General features: G+C 37.4%; 1 protein-coding gene across 1 annotated transcript in view; it reads right to left on the bottom strand.

Moving 5' to 3' along the window:
- Nucleotides 1-17,866, bottom strand: part of LRRC2 (leucine rich repeat containing 2) — a gene marked incomplete at its 3' end in the record, with an annotated part of 57,397 nt that extends 39,531 nt beyond the window's left edge. Inside the window, exons 1-2 of the mRNA XM_082013650.1 lie at nucleotides 17,724-17,866; nucleotides 7,646-7,856 (exon numbers count right to left, since the gene is read on the bottom strand). Coding sequence (XP_081869776.1) covers nucleotides 7,646-7,856; nucleotides 17,724-17,848 — 336 coding nt within the window. The 5' untranslated portion in view covers nucleotides 17,849-17,866. The remainder of the gene's footprint in view (nucleotides 1-7,645; nucleotides 7,857-17,723) is intronic.
- Between the last annotated feature and the right edge of the window lie 3,925 nt (nucleotides 17,867-21,791).

The following is a 21,791-nucleotide window of genomic DNA, read 5'->3' as shown; positions in this document are numbered from 1 at the left end:
TACCATGTTTCTAAATACAAGGGGAAAAAATTCCACAGCGAAACCTCAACACATTTTCTTTATTATCTTGATGTAGGTAGAACAGCCGTTTGCCAAACCCTCATAAGAGCTGTTTGCTTTTGAAGAGCATTGCAGCTGTCTGTCACCACATATTTATTTTTTAACTGCTAATGCAATCATTTTGCTCTAAAACAGAAACCTATCTGAGGCACTCAACCTGTTTGGTGTCTCCCATACTATCTCCTTTTTCCAGCTGAAGGATTTTTTTAGAACACATTTCAGTGCTTTAACTCACTCATCAAGATGTAGTAAAATGCAACACAGAACAGAAGAGTGGGTATATGGAGAATATCTAAACAGGGTATGCCACAAACAAAAAAAAAAAGTGTGACTATGTTTGTAATACCTGCCAATGTTTCAAAATTTTCTTGCCAAGATGGAACACAGTCCAAGGAAGAGAAACAGTTCAGATAGGATACACACATATCACTATTTGAAAGTCTTTTTCCAAATAAGTGACTTAACTTTCTAAGTTATTTCAGAAATGTTTGAAAACTTTTACCAAATTTCTTTAGGAAAAATAAAAATACTCCATTTTTAAATCAGTCCACAGCTGCAACTAATTCTTGCTTTAGCGATGGAGAATCTTTTTCTTTAAGAATTTAGTATTGTTCTAAATACGCAGCAAATAAACTTGCTTCTGAGTAATTTACAGAATACTCTATTTGTCCAAAATCTCCAATGTATACAGTTACTAAATCTAAAAGTTTTAAAACTTTTAATTCCTGTAAAATTGCTTTAGTTAATTGCTATTCAGTTCAGATGTACACACTTTGTTTGAATTATGTCATCAAATTCCTTGAACTTGAAACAGACAAATATCAATTCATAAAGTTGAAGGTCAGATCACTTAAACTCCACATTCCAAAGCAGCACATAATTTACCTGTCTGTCCTGAGTTTTATACCACTGTGCATTGGTAACATCTGGAATAAATAATCTGGATGAGGCGCTATCACTAACTTTGCTCCATATAAAGAGATGTAAGAGTTTCAGCCTTTAATTCCTTTATGACTTCCAAATTTGTTTCCTGTGCATGAAGAATACGACACAGTAAGAATTACTGGTTTTTATTCAGAGGACATTGACCACTTTTTTTTTTTCCTTATAGATTTCATAGATCTCCTAAGACATTAACAAGGGTGATGCACTTTAATTGTTTTTTATTAATTCTGAACTTCTGAAGTAGGAATAGTGCTACTTAACTCTCAGCTAAATTAAAACTTCTAACTGTAATTGAAGATACATTGGACTTACCATTAACTGTTCTTTGTTTGGTTGTTGCTGCCTCTAATTTCAGTTCTTTTCAAATTTACACATGCAGACGCTTAGCCTTTAGATGTAGTTCTGCCTTCCTACCTGCCCTTCCATATTTGATATGGATCGTTTAATTTCTTACTTCATTTTCCCACCAGGTATATATTGCATTGTGATCCATCTTCTACATTTGTCAGTTTATGGCAGTTAAAAAATAAAATGCCAGAAATGCCTCAGGGCTAGTAATGAGAAATCTCTCCGACTTTCTGGAGTGGGTTTCCACTCCTCCACCTTCAGTCCTGCACATTTTTCTGCAGCAAAATAAAAGAATAAATACCAACTGCAGATTCAATTAGTATTGTTTTTCCCACCTGTACAGAATTGAAAATGTGGCACATAGGGGATAACATTTAGCTGGAGTGTCATAGATGTCTGTAAGGAAGAACCCTGATTCACAGAGAAAGCAGGTGCAGAATAGTCATACTGGAGGGAAATAGACGTATGGGTAACAGATACCATTTGCCACTCTATTTCTCCACAGTCCAGGTCTGTCTTTGTCTTTCTACTGTCATACTGGCTTTCTGCACCTTGTCACAACAGACTGCCTCCAGCTCCTTACTGGCAGATGCATCTGGGAGCAAAGGGGAACACTTACCCCTGTGAAACCAAGAGCCTACTGAAGGGGCCATCTCACAAACTTCTCCTTGACACATTGAAAACTGCAGCACACAAAGCACTCTCACAAACTAAGATCAAACTCCTTCAAAATTTCATAAAAATTTAGCCAAAATATTTTTTAAATTGTCTGTTATTAATGCAAAAAAGATTTTTAAGATCTTTACTTCTGTATTAAGGGTAATTTAAAGCACCAAGATATTCTTGTGCAGCAACTGAAATAAATCCAGACATGACTTCAAAAGAATGGAAGGAGTTTCCATTCATCTACAAATTACCCTGACTTACTTTTTTTTCTTCAGATTCTTTCTTTATATCTTATAATCATATTTACAATTTGCAAATGTAAGTTTACAAATATTTTGCTATAATGTGTTTTTTAACATTCTCCATCTTACAATATATTTTATTTGTGTTGCTGAAACCTAAATTGATGTGATATTTTACTTCATTTATAAACTAGATAGGGATGGGAACTGAAATTTGCACAAGCTTTATGTTTGCTTTACTCTCTGATTCCCTGGTGTTCTTTTGTAATCTTCTGCTGCCATGCTAAAGCTGGCAGCCTGCTGATAAATTGTTCCATGAAGACTGACACTTGGAGGATAGCCAGTCTTTTGCATTTCACAGCAAAACAATACCTCAAGCTCCTTTGATTTTTGGGAGGGGAAAATAAAAAGTATTAAAAGGAAATAAAAAACAAACTTACAACCATCAATGATTATGTAATTTCTAATTAGTAGAGAATTTACCTGCTAGACACGAACCTGAACTAAAACTGTGATCAAAGCTCTGAGAAGTTTCAATTCTGTTTCTTTTCCAGCTCTATGATTTTATCTGTCACGGGCCAAACCAAGGCCTTGGATCCAAATCTCTCTCATCTTTGACAAAGTTTGGAGCTAGTTCCAAAACTAGTCTGCCTCAGGGCCACCTGTACTACCTGACCGGGTCAAGAATTTTATACATTTTTGGGGAAAAAATATCTCTGCAAGTCAAATAAGCACAAGAAAGATTTTCTCTGTCCTTTCAATACAGCAGTTCTACTTGATCCTTTGTGGCAAATAAATACCTCACTGTCACTAACAGTTGGGAATACCAAATTGAAGTACTCTGTTCTCTCTGAAAATACACAGCATGTTAGACGATAAAACTGGGGGAATAAATAGAATGTAGTAATTAATTTGCTGCCCTTTTCTGTGAAGAAATGATATGCAAGAAGGTCATGAGTTACAAGTAAAGAATTTTACCATCATTCATTCATTTAGTTGTTGTACACATTTGACATTAAAGTTGTTTAAAGTGGGTATGCATCCAGATCCTCTGCTTAGATAAAGCAGCACAATCAAGAACAGTCCTGCTCTGTATTTGAGTGAACATCGTCACCTTTCCTTTGGCAATATTGGTATCACAAATTCAAAAATTTGTTTTTATTGAATGTTTTCAGAAAATCATTTAAAATTCACTGATCCATTAGAGAATAAACATTCATTAGTTAGAAGCAGAAAGTAAACACTCAGAGGGGAAAAGCAGAGTTAAAGTGAATTCACTGAAAAATTCATATGAATATTCATGGCATTATTTTGCCACAGTATTCATTCTGCTCTAATAGAAGTGCTATTTCTCTGAAGAACTAATTTAATTCAGTAGATACATGTTTACATGTACAAAGGATCTCAATTAAGTGTTTCATCAAGTCTCCATCATTTCTTCCGAGGCAACAGATTCAAACACACAATTCAAGACTCCAAAGTCCTTATACAGCTCCTTTTCATGGTGGGTTTGCCTGGAAAACTCTCAGATAAATAAAAAGGTTTTCTGAAACACACCTTGGGAACCTCAAATTACTTGTGGCACAGTGCATCATTCTCATGCTGTCAAGTCCCAAGGGTTTTGCAAATACAGGAGGATTTAGGAGATTCACTGCTGGGGCAATACAACCTGGTTCTGCCCATTCTTTATAAAGAGAAAGGAAAAGCCTGTCTGATTTTATTCACAACATCAGATGATGAGACTAGCCCATTTGTTATTGAAAGATCTTTTCGTTCCTGAATACAAATATTAATTCATCGCTGTTCCCAGCTGGCAGAAATGCACCACACAGGGACATAGACACTTGAGTCATAAATATTTGATGGGTATGTAAAAGAGGAGGCACAGGATCCACTGAAACTAGTGGATGTTGTCACACAGCCTCTTCCAGGTGGAGCTCTGACAGACAAAGGTAAAACTACCTCATCACTGCAGTTATCAACCACTGTCCACCGCCAGAAGCTAACCACCCTGGACAGGCATGGCCAAACCAGTACCCACATTACATGAGGACTTTCAGATTCAGAAAGACTCACTGAGTGTGTTCTCCAAGCAAGTCTTTATACTAATCCGTCTTACAGCATTGCAGTTCAGAAGGTTTCCATTAAGTAGTGTGACCATGCTGTTAGAATACTGTAGAGACATGAAATGTCTAGAGGTTCAAGCTGCATTTCTCAAAAAATTACCCTAAAAGTGAACAATAACTAGTAAGAATTAAAGATCTACAGGAAATTATGGATCTGCACAAACAGAATACAATTCCTCAGAATTCATGTACTGTAAAATCAAGCATTACTCTCTTTAGTCAGTACTCTGTGCCTATTTGCCTAATCTAATATTCATTGTATGAGCTTTATCTTTCCTCAGATACGTTAAAATAATTACCTTACAATTACAAGGAACAGTGAATCTCCACCTAAAGAAAATACATTATCATCTCAATGACATTTGAGAGGTGGGAAAAATATGGCACAGAGGTCCTGAAGGAAGGAATTCCTATTAGGAATTCAAAATGTGTGATCTGCTCTGATTTTCTCCCTTACAAAGGTTCTCAGAAGGAGATCTGAGATGATTTTCAAAAGACCATTATCCAGATGATTTTCAAAACAATTGTCCAAGCTACCCCAGTATATGATGGAGTGTTTTAAAAAAAATATTTTTAACCTCGTACTCAACAATGCAGAATCAGTGGCCCAGATTCACTGTTATGCTGTATGGATACGGAGCATGAGACAATAGCATCTTCGTAACATGTCTACATTTTCACCATCTAGACAGCCTGGGCACTGATTAGTGCCCAACGCAAGCTACTGTTCTAATTGGCTGCAACATTGCAAAGAACACCATTAGCTGATTTATGGACTCAGCTCATTTGCTGCTGAGGTTTCCAATGAGAGCCCTTACACTGAGACCTGTGGGGAGGATGTGGCAAAGCCACTTGCTTTGATCTTGAAAAATCCCTATGCTGGGGATTACTCCTCTGTGAGACTTAAGTTCACAGCTTCCAGAAAGAGATCTGCTGCATCCCAGAAGCAAGCCCAGTTCTCAAAATTAAATCTGTAATTCATACCAGCAACCTACTTAGATTTAGTTATCAACTGTCTAGAGGATATATTCCTGCTTCATTGATAAGAGGAAAGGGGAAACATAATAGAAATACTTATCAGCTAAAAGCAAGTGAGGTAGAGTATTCAGCAACTAGTTCCCAAATGGGCACTTTGCGGGCTGTGCTGTTTGCTGCTGCCAACAGCAAACCAAGCTGGTTATGTGCCTGTAAAACTGCACAAGCAAGCCCAGCTCTGATTTCTCCTAGTGTCCGAGAGCTTAATCTTCCAAACTTTCAACTCATAGATGTATTTGTGTGCAAAACACATTACAAAAACTAAGCCACAATCGATACCACAACTCCCAGCTGCATAACATACGAGCTTCTCTGAGAAAATTGTCACATGCCCACAGACCTTTTCACCTGCAAATTGCCAGCCTGTGCAGATTTGGTTGTGTAGTGTGCAAATCCATTTTGCCTAAGTGTATTTTTTAAGAGTGTCATGTCTGATTCTGTCTTTGGTTTAGGAGCAGCAGTTCGGATTAAAAAAAGCAAAATAAAATAAGTGGTATGATTTGTATAACTGATATAATTTTTACAAAATTTCTGCAATAACAGGAAATACACTTCTTTCAGAACTCTGTCAAGTGGATTTTTGCATTTTTAAAATATTTTTCAAGTGTTAGAGACTGAAAATGTACTTTGATTTTGAAGGACCATTGGTCTTCTCCATATACAGCAACTTTGATTTTGTCTTTGTCTGCAGACACCTGAACTCTGTCACAGTATCTTGTTAGGAAACAGGAAGCCCCCTTTAAGGAGGCTAGAGATGGATAATGAGGCACAGTTGTTGTGTGATATGGCCACAGTGAGCATATGATTCGGAGACAGAATCAAAGCGCATGGTGTTAGCAATGTACTGCTCAGGGTAGCATAATGTACATAACAGTACACTCATCTCTCTTAAATATGATCTTTCAGCATGTCAAATTGAAATTAAATGCTCTGGAAAGCTGAACAAATTATGTATGTTTGATTTTGCCTCCTAATGTAAAGCCTTCTTTATGGTGACAAAGCAAAGTATTAACAGTTTGGCAAAAGAGAATGAGCAACAGAAAAGTTTAGTTATGTAGCTCTCTGCTCCCTGATGCACTGAAAATTTTGCAGTTGCTACTATACTAGTGTCTAAGGAGATGTAATATGTCCTTTTTTCCTCCTAAGATACCTACAAAGTTTACAACACAAGAAAGTGTGCAGTATAAGACTACACAGCTTTAACATTATTTTCATTATCCCAGGTTCTCGAAAGATAAGACATGATAGCTCTCCAGCAACCAATCCTACCACATGAATGATTGGCATTAGTTGAAGAAACAGTCTTCTTACTAGAGCTGGATGGGAACCAGAGTTTTCTATTTCCCCAAAATCTAATCTGTTTCATGTTTATTCAGAAAAAAACTAAAGCCAAAAAAAACCCAAAAGTTGAAAGAGAAAACACTTTCATATTCAAGATCAAATCTGGGCCAAAGTTACATTTCAGGTCAATCGAAAGAATTGTTTTAGTAAAATTTAGCCACTTCATCAATTGACTTTTTAACTTGCATTTTTTTGTAATAAAAATCAGAAAAATATATCTCAAAATTATAAACTACAAAAGAGTCAAAATTCTAATTTCACTTTCTCATTAATAAAGTAACGTATATTCAAAATACATTTCAGTCAAAGCTTTAACAACAGAAGAAAACTTCAGACCAACTCCAATCCACCCTTTGCTGAATTTCAAAACAGCATTAATGCAGATTTTACTTCCAAACTGCTATTTCACATCAAACACAACTGCAAGTAAAAAGTGCTTTTTTCAGCCACACCACTGTGGATTGATGTTAATATTAGTTTTGATTTCAACAGAGATTGAGCAAAATGTTATCGTACTATTAGAGCAAAAAGACAGATCTCTGAGTAGTAGAAGACATCAACAAGCCAACAAAGCTGAATATTATTTTCTTCTCTTTCCATCCATTGGGGAATTTCAGACAAAGATACCTTATTGCAATATGATTGCTTATACCAAAATTTTGAGAGAGCTAAATTATATGTATCAGTAGAGAATTTAAAATAAGAATATTTGAAAACTAATCCACTAGTTCAGGGTAAGATAGGAAATGTTTTTGTCACCTCTAACACTGTGAAAAACATCAATTTCATATGCATTGGCAAAAAAAAATGTTCTGGGGTATTAAAGGGTACAGTGCTAAGCTACCCAAACTCTTTAACAATAGAAACATATTTTCCATTTACCATCCATTGCTCTCCAGAAAGCTGAAAGATATACTTGTTTCTTTCCTTATTTGCTTCATCTGAAAACACATGCCTCTTCTGGAGCTGAGGAGTCTTTCCATAAGTGTCCAAGATGTTGTTATCAGTGTCTACAAAGCCATTCTTGAGGTATTTTGATTGAGGAATGCCTTTCTTCCTGCACTCTAGTATGAAATTCCATTCCTGCTTTATCCTGAAATAGTGTCAAAAAGGGTTTATGTGAATCAACTGAAACAATATGGCAAATAAGTTTTAAAGCTTGATCTTTGTTTGTACAAATACTTAACAGAATATAATTATGCACCTAATGTATTGACTGGGTTTTTTTTAAAAAAAAAGATGGATTCCTGGAGTCTTGCTTAGATTTTCTAGACTTACATATAGATTTCAGATGAGCACGATTTCATTTACTGACTATAAAATTGTGACACCCAGGGAATAACAGAAAAGTGGAGACTGAGCACACTGTCACAGAAAACAGGATGAATGATACCCTTTATTTGAATAAGGTAGGAAATATATTCTCATAGAACAAGTCATATGAATAAACAAAAACAAGGACCTGGTGATAGATGCAAAATTTTTCAGTTGCAAAAAAGTAATTTTAGAAAGTACAAAGTTAGAAATATTCCTTTTCCCTGTCCCTTCTTGTTCAAGTATAATGATCTGTTTTCATTTTTTACACATTATCTTCCAATGTCATCTTAGAAGGTGGAGGTAAAGGTCAAAGTTATCACATCCTCACTAATTTCAGATTCAATTTCAGTGTAACTTCAGGCTCACCTCCAGGGCAAACTCTTACCCACATAACTTCAGGTGCAAATTCAATTTGATACAATTAAGCATTGCCAAAAGCATGTGCTTTAATTTAAGAGAGATTTATTTCAGCTTAGCTAATTAAGGAAGAGGTTGATTAACTGAAGCAAGTCTTCCTTATACCAAAATAAGACTCTGCAGAACACCTTGCATCATAAATCACATCTCACGCTTTGAATGCTGGATTCTTGTGGTACATGAGAATCTTTTATGTGACCTTCACCCTCTGGCAGAAATTTTAAGCTAAAGACTTGAAGAAAACTATCAGGTGAAGAGGGCACTAAGTTCAGGATAATGTTCCCCCCTAAGAGAAAGTCAAAAATGGCATGTCCTAGAATGAGAATCAGATGCAAGTTTGTAAAGTTCAAGTAGGAAGTAACAAATCCTGTACACATATGGCCAGCTAAGCGCAGCATTTTCTCTGAAATGCTAAGATGATAAAACACTGGGTGCATAAAACAGAATGTCTGGTTTTAAGTTACATATAAGAAATCAGTTACAAGCTTAAGGGCAAGAAGCATCTTCTAAACTTGGTGAAAATAAGTAATTTTTGGACACTCGTAGCAAAGTAGGAGACAGAAAATGCAGGGAAGAGTATATTTATGGGAATAGGATAACGTAGATTAGAAGTCATGTTTGACTCAATGCTATCAAAGCAAATCTTCAGGGATCAAAACTGCATGCCGAAATAGGAAAGGTGTTACTGAGACAGCTGTAAACTGCCCAGCACAAACTGCGGCACTTACTGAAACCTTAGGAGATGTTAGAGAGGCTTGAAAGCGGAGAGCGCAGCGACAGCAGGAGACTTCCACTATCGGCATACACAGAGCGCATTGACACGCTGCAGGCAATATACACTTTGGGAAACTACGTATGACTGTTTATCAAGGCAGCTACCGTGAGAGAGCACAAGAGGACCTGATTTAGTTTCAAGGAGCAGCACACTATACATGGGTCATCAGAGAACTACAGAAAGCCGCTTCTGTAATAATGGCCACAATGTATTCCCATGCAACATCTTTATAAAGAGAAAATAAGGAAAAGCATCAAATAACAGTAAAGCTGGTTAAAAGTGCAGCTCACTGGGTAAAGTGCTGGCAGACCGCAGGAAGACAAGTACACTTTCAGAGTAAGTACATTCTAACAAAGATAATGTAAAGACGTCTCTCTCCCCTCATTTCCAAAAACAGAAAAATAAAAAAAAAAAAGGATAAAATAACTTTTATGTTCAAATTAAGAAACTAGAAGGCAGTATAAGCTCTGATAATTAAATGTAAAAACACAAAAAGCCCAAGTGTTACTGCAGGTATACAAGTGAATAGGAAAATGATTTCTAGCATATCGGAAGCAGAAAGCCTCTCAGAGAGATGATTGGGACAATAACATATAAAGGTGTGAAAGAAGCAATAAGGAAATGGTCGAAGAAGCTATTGAGAGCTGCAGAAAAGTTACTCACTCTTGGCTTCAGTTTTCATTAGTGAGATCAGTATGCTTTTTACAAGTAGGCATCTGGAGGGCTTTCTGGTATGTAAAGTGTCAGTAGAGGAGGCATGAGAAAAAACAAAGTACATATTTGAAGTAAATGTCCCAGTTTCTCTCAGTGTGTAATTATGGACTGTTTCATACCACGGCAAGCTGTGATATGTAAAGAAGTTAGCAAGAAAAAGACTGGACAGACAGAAAAGGTGTCCAACAACATGTTCAGCTAGGGAGTCCCTGGAGGGGTACAGAACCTGCTAGTACAGCTAAGAAAGAGTCCACCACCAACCCACAACAACTCAAAATCTTTTCTGAAGCTACTTGATATAACAAAGACAAGAAAATAGGTTAGAGCAGACACAGCTCCTTAGACCATTTTGTGATCCATCAACGTGCTGCAGCTGATATTTCTGGTTACAGAGGGAGAGACACCTGCGTACCTGATTGCACTAGGCAGTTGAAACATCTCTTTCAGATGCTTTGACACATGAACTAATTCTATTTTTAGTGTTGATCTTGCGCATTCAGTCTTTTGAACCTGGAGACCACCAGCACAACAGAGGGCAAGCAATGCAATAGCAAGAGATCACTACGAAAATCTAGAAAATGACACTTCCATGTACGATAAGAAAAATAAACAGGCCCAAACCACTTACTCATCTTTTTTCCAAAACTCATCTACCAGTGAGCATAGCTAATTAACTGTAAAATCTCTGTATTACTGTGCAGAGGTAGGTGGGAGTTGAAGTGGGTGGGGAGAGGGAGTGAATTGAATCCCCAGGGAAAGGAACAACAAAAGGATCTGAACCATTAAAAGGCAGGAACTGAAAAGCACCAAAACCTTGGCGTTCTTTTCTTCTAAAATCTTCTAAATAATCTTAGCTTTACTTACCACTGCTGTACTGCTGTTTCTCACATCCTCCTCCAGTCCTCCACATACAGCTTTTCTGTCCCTCTGTGAAGCTTAACTCTGCATTACTGCCCTCTCATTTCCATGGAATTCCTTCATTTTCTACCAAAGCAATAAACATTTGATCTCAGTGCATAATATGATGCACTGAAAAACCTTGCCCCCAAGATGCCTTTTTTGTACTCCTTGCTCTTCACTCATGCACAAAAAATGATTGACTCATTCCTCACAGTATAAATTTAAGAATGTTAGAATTTAACAAACAAAAAGAGGATGTCAAAAAATCTAAGTGTCAATAAAAAGTAAGGCACTAAACTGCCCTACTACACCTCAGTGTTGGCTCTGTCAGGTAGACTCCAGGAACACAAAAGCAGAGGGCTCAGATCTAAAATTTTGCTCTCTCACAACATAGAAATATAGAAAATAATAAGAAGGGATCTACATTAAAGATAAAAGAACAAACTGTCCTCTGACACTTTACTGATAACCTGTACACAACGCAAATATCAGGAGGTAATGACACATTGTTAGCCAAATAAAATAAAATGCACATCACAAAAAATGCTGTTAACCAAATCAGTCAATGAAATATTGACCTCAGAAGAACGACAGGCATTAAAAATTAAACCTGATTAAGAATTCAACATGGATGTCACACACCGATGTGGAAATCCTGTGTCAAATCCTTCTTTACCCATGCATTAAACAATGGCAACATGCTCTGTTAAGCTTTTAAAGAATGCCCACTTACACTCGCCAGACTAAGTACTATGTACAAGCACGTTTTGAACAGATGGAAACAGAATTAATAATGGAACAACACACATGCGTAATTTTATGCAGTACATCTCAGAATGAAAACATGATATATCCCAAGGGCAGAAGGTCTAACAATTTACAACCCCTGCTTGTACTCTTAGGATACACACTAACCAAATGGATCAATATGAGCCTTCCTGGCCTGGAGGTGCGACTTACATCAAGCCGATATGTATCATTAAGCAAAGATGAGAAATCTGTAATTTCCAGATTACAGCTGAGATCAAACCAACAGCATCTATACAGATACATGGTTGTCACTCAGCTCAGTCATTCTCAAAAAAATTGAGATGATGGTACTTTTTAAAGGATCTTTATGAAAATAAAGACCATTTTAAGTCTTCCTTTGGTGACAACCTCAAATAAAATAATTACCACCATGTTTGTCATATCTGGAGACTATTGCATGAATCTTCAGGAAAGACAGGAAAGGCATCTAAACCAGTGTCTCAAACAGAAGAAAAAAAATCCATACAAATAAATTTGGCCTTTAAATATGTTAATATACAGAGAAATTAAACTTCTGGTTTTAGCACTGGCTTCTGATATTCCAGGAACACATTTTCATATATGAGAAAAAAATGAGTTGGTTACAAAATCACAGCCCTCCTGAAGTTTATGTCTTTTTATTACTATTCAACAATAAAATATTTTTATCTTCCTCTAAAACTTGGTAAACAGTTGCAGTCAGATTAAAGAAACAACTATCATTTTCAATATCAAAAAAGTGGGTGTTAGTCAAGTCAAACCTAATTTAGGTGGGAGTAGGAACACAAAAACTTTTTTTCTGGACATAGGACCCAGATGAGATCTAACATTCCAACTCAGCAAACTACTCCAGTATTTCCACTTCAACAAAGCAAATAGTCCACTAATTTTAAAAAAAAAGCTTATAGTGTGCTGTCAAAAAACCCTTGTTTCATACCTTTATACCTGTAACACAAAAGCATACCTGTCACTAAAGCAGACTGTAAATGGTATAAAAAAAAGGTTAATTCTGGCAAACCATTTCCCAATACATTGCTGTTTTTAAGCTTTCGGGACAATACACCATAGATATGAAACAGGATCAGCAGGGAAATGGAATATTCAAGTATTTCCATTTTCATTAGTGATGAACTTGTCTTCAGGTAATCATTCCCCAAACATTATTTCACTATTGGAGTATATTTGCAGCAAAGACATTTAACAACATAAAATTAATTTTTTTATTATAAATATTTTCTTTCAAGGATATGGGAGTTCCTTGCTTGGCATTTTATATTCTCCAACAAAAACCTGAATCTAATCAACCTGATGCAAATAATTACCGTAGAATAATTCAGTGATTGTGCCCTTCAAAAGAGCGACCAGCTTGGAAAACAAGAAGTTTGCATTAGTAAGGATTTCAGAGCCACCCCGGTAAATGACGAGTAGCTGGACTTCTTTGAATGGTTCTTCCTTCAGCAGTTACCAACTGTTCAATGTCTTATTAGGACGTCTTGAGGAAAAGCTATGCTTCTTAGATAAAGAAGGGAAGTTTCATTAGATGGCACTGTTTTCCTCTAAATCAGGGGGGAAGAAATAGCCAGGACACTACATGATGACACCAGTTTAGTACTCCTGGGTGATGTTTAAATCAGAACCACTAGCCACTCAGGATCATTAAATAATCCTATGGAATATTTATAAGAGCGGTACAGTTAAACTGGAGTTCAGCCCAGACTAATATTCCTGATGGAAAAGTAACATTTGCTTCAAATTCAACTGGATTCATTTAATTTCAGTCTCTCTGCCAGGTTCTTCCATGAGTTGTAAAGGATTGTGGCTGAACAGCAGCCTTTATCTTTCAACCCATTTGCATGCATTATATTAGATGCAAGGTCTGTACGCACAAGTGCCTAAGAACAAAGGCAAATAGCTTAAATGGTTATTAGTGCTGCATATCTACTCCCAACTTGTTGCCTGTAATTTGTGTTTGGGGCTAAGGACTCCCATCTTGAGCTTTAGTCATGTTTAGAAAAATTTCTGAATTGCATATTGAGTGGGAGAATAAAGGTCTCATAAATAAGCATATATTAAATATGTTTATAAATTAAGCATGTGTATATTTATAAGAATTTATCAAGCATATTTATATTAAGATAAATGGACATCACAAATAAAATCTTAGTTCAGGTACAAACAGAGTTGTAACACTGAAGTTTGGCAGAGAGATAGAGACAAATCTATTTTATTAAACAAACATATAACCTCTCAGGGAAAAAAGTCACTGCCTACCTGTAGAGTGAAAGGTTTCTTTTGCCTTTTGTAGAGTGAAAGTTTCCTTTTGACTTTTACTATTCAGGAAGTGCATAGCTTGGAAAAGTAATACATGCACATTTAGCTAGCTGGACCTTAAAAGGAAATTTTTGGAGAAGAGACACACTGGAAAAGGTAGCTGAGCAAACTGTTATCTTTGCTGCATGTTTGGTTGGTGGACAGGGGAGGCTGTGCCATTTCACAGCAAAGATTTAGATAGCTAATCTGGGCAAACAGCTGTGCCATTTCCTCACTTGAATGTTTAATTTGTCAGCCTTCAATTTTTACCTTACCTGTTTTTCACACAGAAGATAGATGTTACAATCCTTCAAAAAAAAAAATGCTAACTGTAAACTTTCACCTTCATTCTCTTTCCAAAAAAATTACAAGTAGAAAGGAAACATTAATGAGGAAAATCATCATGCCAGATCAAGTTAACCTGACAGCTTTCAGGATTTCAGGGTACAATGTATGATTGTTCACCACCACCAGAATCTAGAAGATTAAATATAAAACAGTGCTATAAACACAAACTTCTTTCCATAATACAGACTTTCATAAACATGTAGATAACCACGGAACAGTACACATTTTTTGTAATAGTTCACGTTTCATAGCCTATAAGAGATTTAGAATGGGCTTGTCTGATGGGATTAAGGACATGAAGTAAAATGAAGAGTCCTGTACAACACTGTAATGTTTCTTTTTCTTTTATGCTCAGTTGCTGATTTGTATGTGCCCCCCAGAAGCACATAAGGGGTTCCTTAAACTTCTGAACTTCCAGAGACCCACAAAACCAAAGGGGAAAAAGAGGACTGAATTAACTCCACCCAAAGCAATCTGATACCAGTATCTCGGAGAGTCAGATATGAGCCTCTCACAACGTTCTCAGCAGACAGTTCTGCAAAAGTAGCTTTCACTGGCCAGCTGCTTAAACATCTGTTCTAGACCTGTAATTCCCAAAATCTTTACAAGACCTCCCCATTCATGCAAACACAGTTCAAGCTTTGCATTTATTTGTGAAGTTTTCCTCTTAGAAAATCTTCAGTCAAAAAAATATCTTACATGTGACTGCTTACTGACCCTGCATGAACTACATTACCTTGCCCCAAGGCAAGCAAAGTTCCCTAGAGGTTAATTGGGAGTTTTTCCCCAAATAAGACATACTACATTTCACTACATATTACCAGGTCATTTTACATAGCAAAACAGCTGATAAGGAACTGCACAATCTCAAGGGCATTAGTGAATTGTAAGCTCTTTGAGAAAAACTGGATTTTGTTTTAAAAAAAAAAAGCAAAGCAGCCTCAGCAGGCCAGATTCCAAAGTCATCTGTTACAAGAGTATATTTGTAGAGAAACTCTATTAATTTCAGCCCTACTTGGGAATTCACTCTGGCTGCTGGCAATAGTAAATATCTAGAATCTTAAATACTAGAATGCAGTCCACAATTCAGGAAACTGTCTTCTTTGAATGTCTTTTTGAAACTATCATTCTGGGTCACAATCTTTCCCAAAATACTTTCTTACTGTGACTGGACAGTAAGTACTAGCATTGATTTCAGTGGACCTACCTGACACTGGTAAAATTCTAATCTCTGAGTAGAATACCAGAATTTGGTCACACATAGAACTCCCTAAAATAACTAAATTTATTTCTACAGGGAAACATTATTTCTATTAAGCATTTAATTATAATTATTATTTTATCAATACTTTCAAGCTAGTAACGAGCAAAATCTTGTCCTATTTTTGGCCCAACATTTGGAAGGACTGAAAAGCATCTAAGAAATAAATTGTGGTCTAACCTTCAGGACCCAAAGGTCACTACACACCTTATAAAACAAAGAAGATTTTTCTTTTAACTGGATTTTACATTTTATTACCAATATTTTTATGACTTTGTTATTCTACCCGCTTTTTCAATTCGATGAGGCCTGCATCATAAGAATGAACATAAACTTTGTCATTCATTTCATTTTCATGGGTGAAATAATGATCAGTCATGTTTAGGAAAGAAAGTCTGATGCATTTCCCCCTTTCTTCCAGGACCTCTAAAAGAAGTGGGACTAACTGGAAAGTAATCTGATTGCATGAAGACATGCAACAAGACAAAGTACCGTATGCAAATTGCAAGCTAAAGGAAGAAAACAAAAATCCTTTGTGAATGCTGAAAGTGCACTTGGAACCTTTTACTTCTCTGCGTCATAACCCAAATTCCCCATCTCTAGTTGGTGCAGGAAGATAACAGAATGACTTTGGACCTCGTTAGTGGAAAAGAGCAGAACAGGCTGTCAGGCTCCACTCTTTCAGCTGGAGGGGTGGCTACAGACAAATAACAAAAGGCAGAAATGTTAAGGAGAATGTGTTCTTTTTGTGGAAAACACAAGTCACAGAAAGAAACGAGGCTTAACATACACTACTGGCAAAAAACATGGGAGCTGAAATTGGGTACCTCAGAGCACATAAGGCTACTCTCTTTCCCTCTTCCATGCAGAAGCTCCCCATGCCTGGCGTTTGTGGCTTGCTTTTGTACTAGTGAACTCAGAAGTTATCTTCTGCACTACAGAAACCCCAAAACCAAACTAAATGTGGCAGGGGGATGTGACATTTAGGTCCACATTGCAACTGACCTTTTATCAGGTCTGAAGATGACTGCATGTGCCATTAGAAGCTACGGATGTGGATTCCTAGTCATAATATTATTTTTATGAAGAAGGCTGCAGTGGCACCCCAAGAGTCACTTTCTTTTTTTCATTATGATTATGGGTTTTAATGCAGGTTTTGGGTAGAGACAGGAGAACCAAGACTGCAACTATGGAAGTTCTGAAGAGAAAGGTCTTGCAGAAAGGGCAGTCAGACGTTGTATTATCCTGGTCTCCTCAGCCCAGCTGCTCAGTTGTCAGGGTAGCTGCACTGGCAGTGAGAATCTGTGAGTGGAGGTCTCCTGAGACAGCCAAAATACCGCACGAAGGTTCAATGCAATGATGCTCTTAAACAAGGGCACTGCTTAACCCTGTGCATTTTATTTTTAAAGCAGAAAGTGATTTTTACTGCTTTGTTCTCTTGCTAGAATGGAAAAATTATGTCATATGTTTCCAACATTAACAGCATGGTATAATATTTCACTGTCTCTAATGGGAATGAACATAAAGAAACCAAAATATTGCTTAAAGAAACAATAAATTAAATATAATAAAAATAATAACATGATTAGTGGGTATAAGCATTATAATCAAGGCTCTCTTTAATATTTAAACAAGAAAAAACTCCTCTGATAATTCTGTTATTCTATCCTCTCTCTCCTATTCAGAAGCAATTGTGTTTGTCCATTTATTTAATTCCTTTTGTTTCTTCTGTCAACTCAACAAAACCACTTAAAGTATTTTAGTACTGAATTTTATGAGCATGTTTTCATGAATTCCATCCTAAAAAGACATACTTCTATAGAGCATATAAGCAATAGAAAGGTACAAAATGTGTTATTTTTCTCTTCAAATTAAATCTACACAGCAGACAATAAAATACACCACTAGTAAATCACAACCTACATAAGAAAGAGCAGGGACTAATGAAATACAAGCACAGTTTGTGCTGCATTTCTCTTACAATCTTCTGAGGAAAGGAAGCAAGAAATAATTGAAATCACACACAAAAAAATAAAATTTGAATCTTCTGATAATACTTCATATATGGCGATGTTAGTAGATAATAAGAATGGATTTAATTAAAATGAACAGAAGAAAAGTTGGCTTACTTCTCCAATGAGCTTTTTTCTAATCTTTCTTTCTCTTTCCTCTGACGTTCTTTGCTCTTCTTAACTCGAGTTTCCCACAGTCCTCTTATGAGAGAAAAGTCAAATATTATCACCTGATGCCCCATACAGTCAACATTAAGCTTCTCCTGCAACAACAAGTCATCATGAACATTTCAGGAAAGAAATAATGAGAAAAACAGAGAACTAAACAATCATGCTTCATTAAAATTATCTGGGAAAAAAAGCAGAAGCCATGAGAAATATTAACATAGTACGCTTTCCATCTTACCTAATTTGTCTAGGGTTTTGTGCTGGCAGTAACCAGTGTAGCATAATATTGACTTCTACATAAAATCTATGGCAACAGCTAAATGTTGGAATTTTTTGTATTCCTTTCATTTTTCCCTTTCCAAGATAAAGACACAGTTGCAAAGAAATATTAATTTGATTAAGTAACAGTGATGAAAATAACTTTAAATACTTTGTCATAAGCCCATAAAGAATTTACTTATTGTAAATCATGCAAAAGCACTTCATGTTGGGTTCTCATGTATTGACCTTTATGCACCCAAGCCATCCTGTTCCAGTGGAATTTGGGAATTTACAGTGTTTGCATAAGTAGGTGCTTATCTGTCAAAGACATTAAAGGATCAGCCTTGTAACATACAGTGAAAACTTCCTAAGGCAGAGATAAGGTGAAGGATATCTGAATACATGCTTCCCTTTAATTAATATGTGTAGAATTACCTTCCAACAGTTGAAGGCTTTGGTATCAATGTATTATGTCCTGCGCAGTTAAGAATGGAGCTGAACTGGACCCTAACTCACCAAGCTTTCCATATTCAGTGAAAACCACGGAAACCTCTTGCAGGAACCACGCCCCTACCGAAGTCCATGACAATGCTCTCATTCCCTTTAGCAGGCCTGATGCTTGACCTTGACCCAAAATGAATGCTACCTTCCTTTTTACTTAAGGAAAAAAACATACCGTAGTATCTTTAACAACCAAAACAGATAAAGACCTTGGATTTACATCTTGTGAAATACAGCGTGACTGGCAACATGGTGTAGCAATGGTTCAGTACTGAGGTGGGTTAACCCTGGCTGGATGCCAGGTACACACCAAAGCCTCTCTATCACTCCGCTCCTCAACTGGACACGGGAGCAAAAATATAACCAAAGGCTCGTGGGTCAAGATAAGGAAAGGGAGAGATCATTCACCAATTACCAAGGGCAAAACAGACATAACTTGGGGAAATTAGTTTAATTTATTAACAATCAAATCAGGGTAGGATAATTAGAACTAAAACCAAATCTTAACACAATTTCTTCCTGGTCTTAACTTCACTACTGATTTTCTCTATCTCTTCCCCACCCAGCAGTGCAGGGGGACGGGGAATGGGGACTGTGGTCAGTTCATCACACTTTGTCTCTGCCGCTCCTTCCTCCTCAGGGGAATGACTCCTCACACTCTTCCCCTGCTCCAGCGTGGGGTCCCTCCCACCACGGGAGACCATCTTCCACAGATTTCTCCAACATGAGTCCTTCCCACAGGCTGCAGTTCTTCACAAACCGTTCCATCCTGGGTCCCTTCCACAGGGTGCAGGAACAGACTGCTCCAGCATGGGTCCCCCATGGAGTCACAAGTCCTGCTGGAAAAGCTGCTCCCACATGGGCTCCTCTCTCCATGAGTCCACAGGCGCTGCCAGGAGCCGGCTCCAGCGTGGGCTTCCCACAGGGTCACAGCCTCCTTCGGGCATCCACCTACTCTGGCGTGGGATCCTCCATGGGCTGCAGGTGGAGATCTGCTCCAGCGTGGAGCTCCATGAGCTGCAGGGTCACAGCCGGCCTCACCATGGTCTCCCCCACGGGCTGCAGGGGAAACTCTGCTCTAGTGCCTGGAGCCCCTCCTGCCCCTCCTGCTGCTCTGACCTGGGGGCTTCAGGGCTGTTTCTCTCACATATTCTCTCTCCTCTCTTTGACTGCAGTTGTGCGGTTTTCTTTTTCCCCTTCTTAAACATGTTATCTCAGAGGTGCTACCACCATCGCTGACGGGCTCAGCCTTAGCCGGCAGCAGGTGTGAGTCGGTTGACGTTGGCTCTCTTGGACAAAGGGGAAGCTTCTAACAGCTTCTCACGGAAGCCACCCCTGTAGCCTGCCTGCTACCTAAACCTTTCCATGCAAACCCATGCAAGTACTAACAAAGGAAACAAATCACCTACTAAATCACTAATGCAAGTACAGATACAAATCTTGATAAAATAAGTAAAACTGTACTCTCTTGCTTGGAGTCACTGGTGGGGGTACAATTAGACAATACACTGGTTTTCATTAAATGCAGCTAGATTGTCTACAGAGGACTTTTGTCATGTTTACTTCTTTATAAAATGGTTTGCTGAACCACTGCAAACAAGTCTTATAAAATAGAAGTTCGAAGTTTGTACCAAGATAAAAACAGAGAAAAGGAAAATCAGTTATTTAAAATTTTCTTGAGGTTTAACTAGATACTACATTTATTTTACCATTCATAATCTTAAAAAAAAAAAAGAAAGAAAGCAAAGAAGAAATGCCCTCTGGACCATCTACTGATCATTTAAAAAGAAATCTGCCCCTTCCTCTATTGGGTGTTTTCAAGCTTATATCTATAACTTTTTACTCAGATTTTACTGTGATAATTTTTTCCAAGCTCTGCATCCTTCAGCAGGAGGTATTTATTATCTATCCTTCTGTCATAGTACTGAGGAAGGGGAAATAATTCTTATCTCTGCATTTTTCTCTTTCACCTCCTTTCACCTATACACCTTTCTATTACACATAACACATAAAGGAATAATTTCTTCTGAGCCAGCAAAACACCCTCATGCCCTTTGGACAATGCACAGCATGGGTTAAAAAGAATTATCCATAGGTACACCAAGAGGAAAGATTCTTACCTGTCCACCTTATTTGTCATCTCATTAAGAAACACCCTTACAAATACCTCCAAGTACTGGCACAGAGGCTGGTCAGAGACCAATATTTTTCTTTGACATAGTCTTCTGTACCTTAGGATGTTTATATAAATTGCTATCCTTGCTGTTCATAAAGCTGCTTCTATTTTTTGTTTGTCTTTACGAGCACTATCAATGAGGCAAAAATAGTTCATAACCTATCTGGAAGCAACTGCTGACAACAGCCAAGTCAAAACCCCATTAATAGCAGTGTAATGAGAATGGTGACCTTAATCTCAGTGAAAAGTTTTCTCTATAATCAGCTGCACCTTTCTAAAATGTATTCACTAATAATTTACAGGAAACTGTTTACCACATAAAATAAAACACTCTGCTGCCCAAATCAAGAAACCCAGTGACAAGGACTTCCCCCTCACAGTAACTGCAGACCAGCAGTTACTCTGCAGGATCAAATTCATTTTAATAGACCAGTTCATAGCAGTGTGTTTTCATAGAAGAGCTATTGCAGGAGCTGAATTGCTGAGAGACAGTGAAGTGGCAGCTGGACACTTGACCTCTTTTGGAACTAAATGGCCTTAATCAACACAAAGTCTGAATAAACTGTGAAAGTACTCTATTTCGGTGACTTGTTCCCCACCTTCCTGTCTCCCCAGTTAAGTCATCTGTTCTTTATTGAGACACTGATTTTTTAGACACTCGGGTTGGAAAAGGTCATACAGCTTTTATCCACATATTGGATTAGGCTGCAGTGCATTGGGGTTTTTCTTCAATGGTAAAACCAAGCAGAATAAAAATGTGGGTGAAAGGGGAGAGGTGTCCATCATAACGCCTCAGAACTAATCTCTTCAGAAAGAGCAAAGCCACAAATCCTGATCAGATCACAAGATGGCTAAGACTTTAGAAATACCCATCAGGACAAGTATGAAAATGTGTTACTATCTACAGCTCCAAAAAGGTCACCCAACAACCTTCACTGTTGCTGTTGCTTTACCCCATATCCTAGTCAAAAAAATGGACATGAAATATCAAGTGTGATGGCAGAATGCATATTTCACAAAGTCCAGGTGCCACTATTTTCCTGACGATGAGATGTTGCCCAAAAAAGAGACCCTGACAA

This window comes from Phaethon aethereus (assembly GCF_964289735.1).
Source record: "Phaethon aethereus genome assembly, chromosome: Z".
Classification (NCBI taxonomy): Eukaryota; Metazoa; Chordata; class Aves; order Phaethontiformes; family Phaethontidae; genus Phaethon; species Phaethon aethereus.
This window is presented reverse-complemented; position numbering and strand designations above follow the sequence as displayed.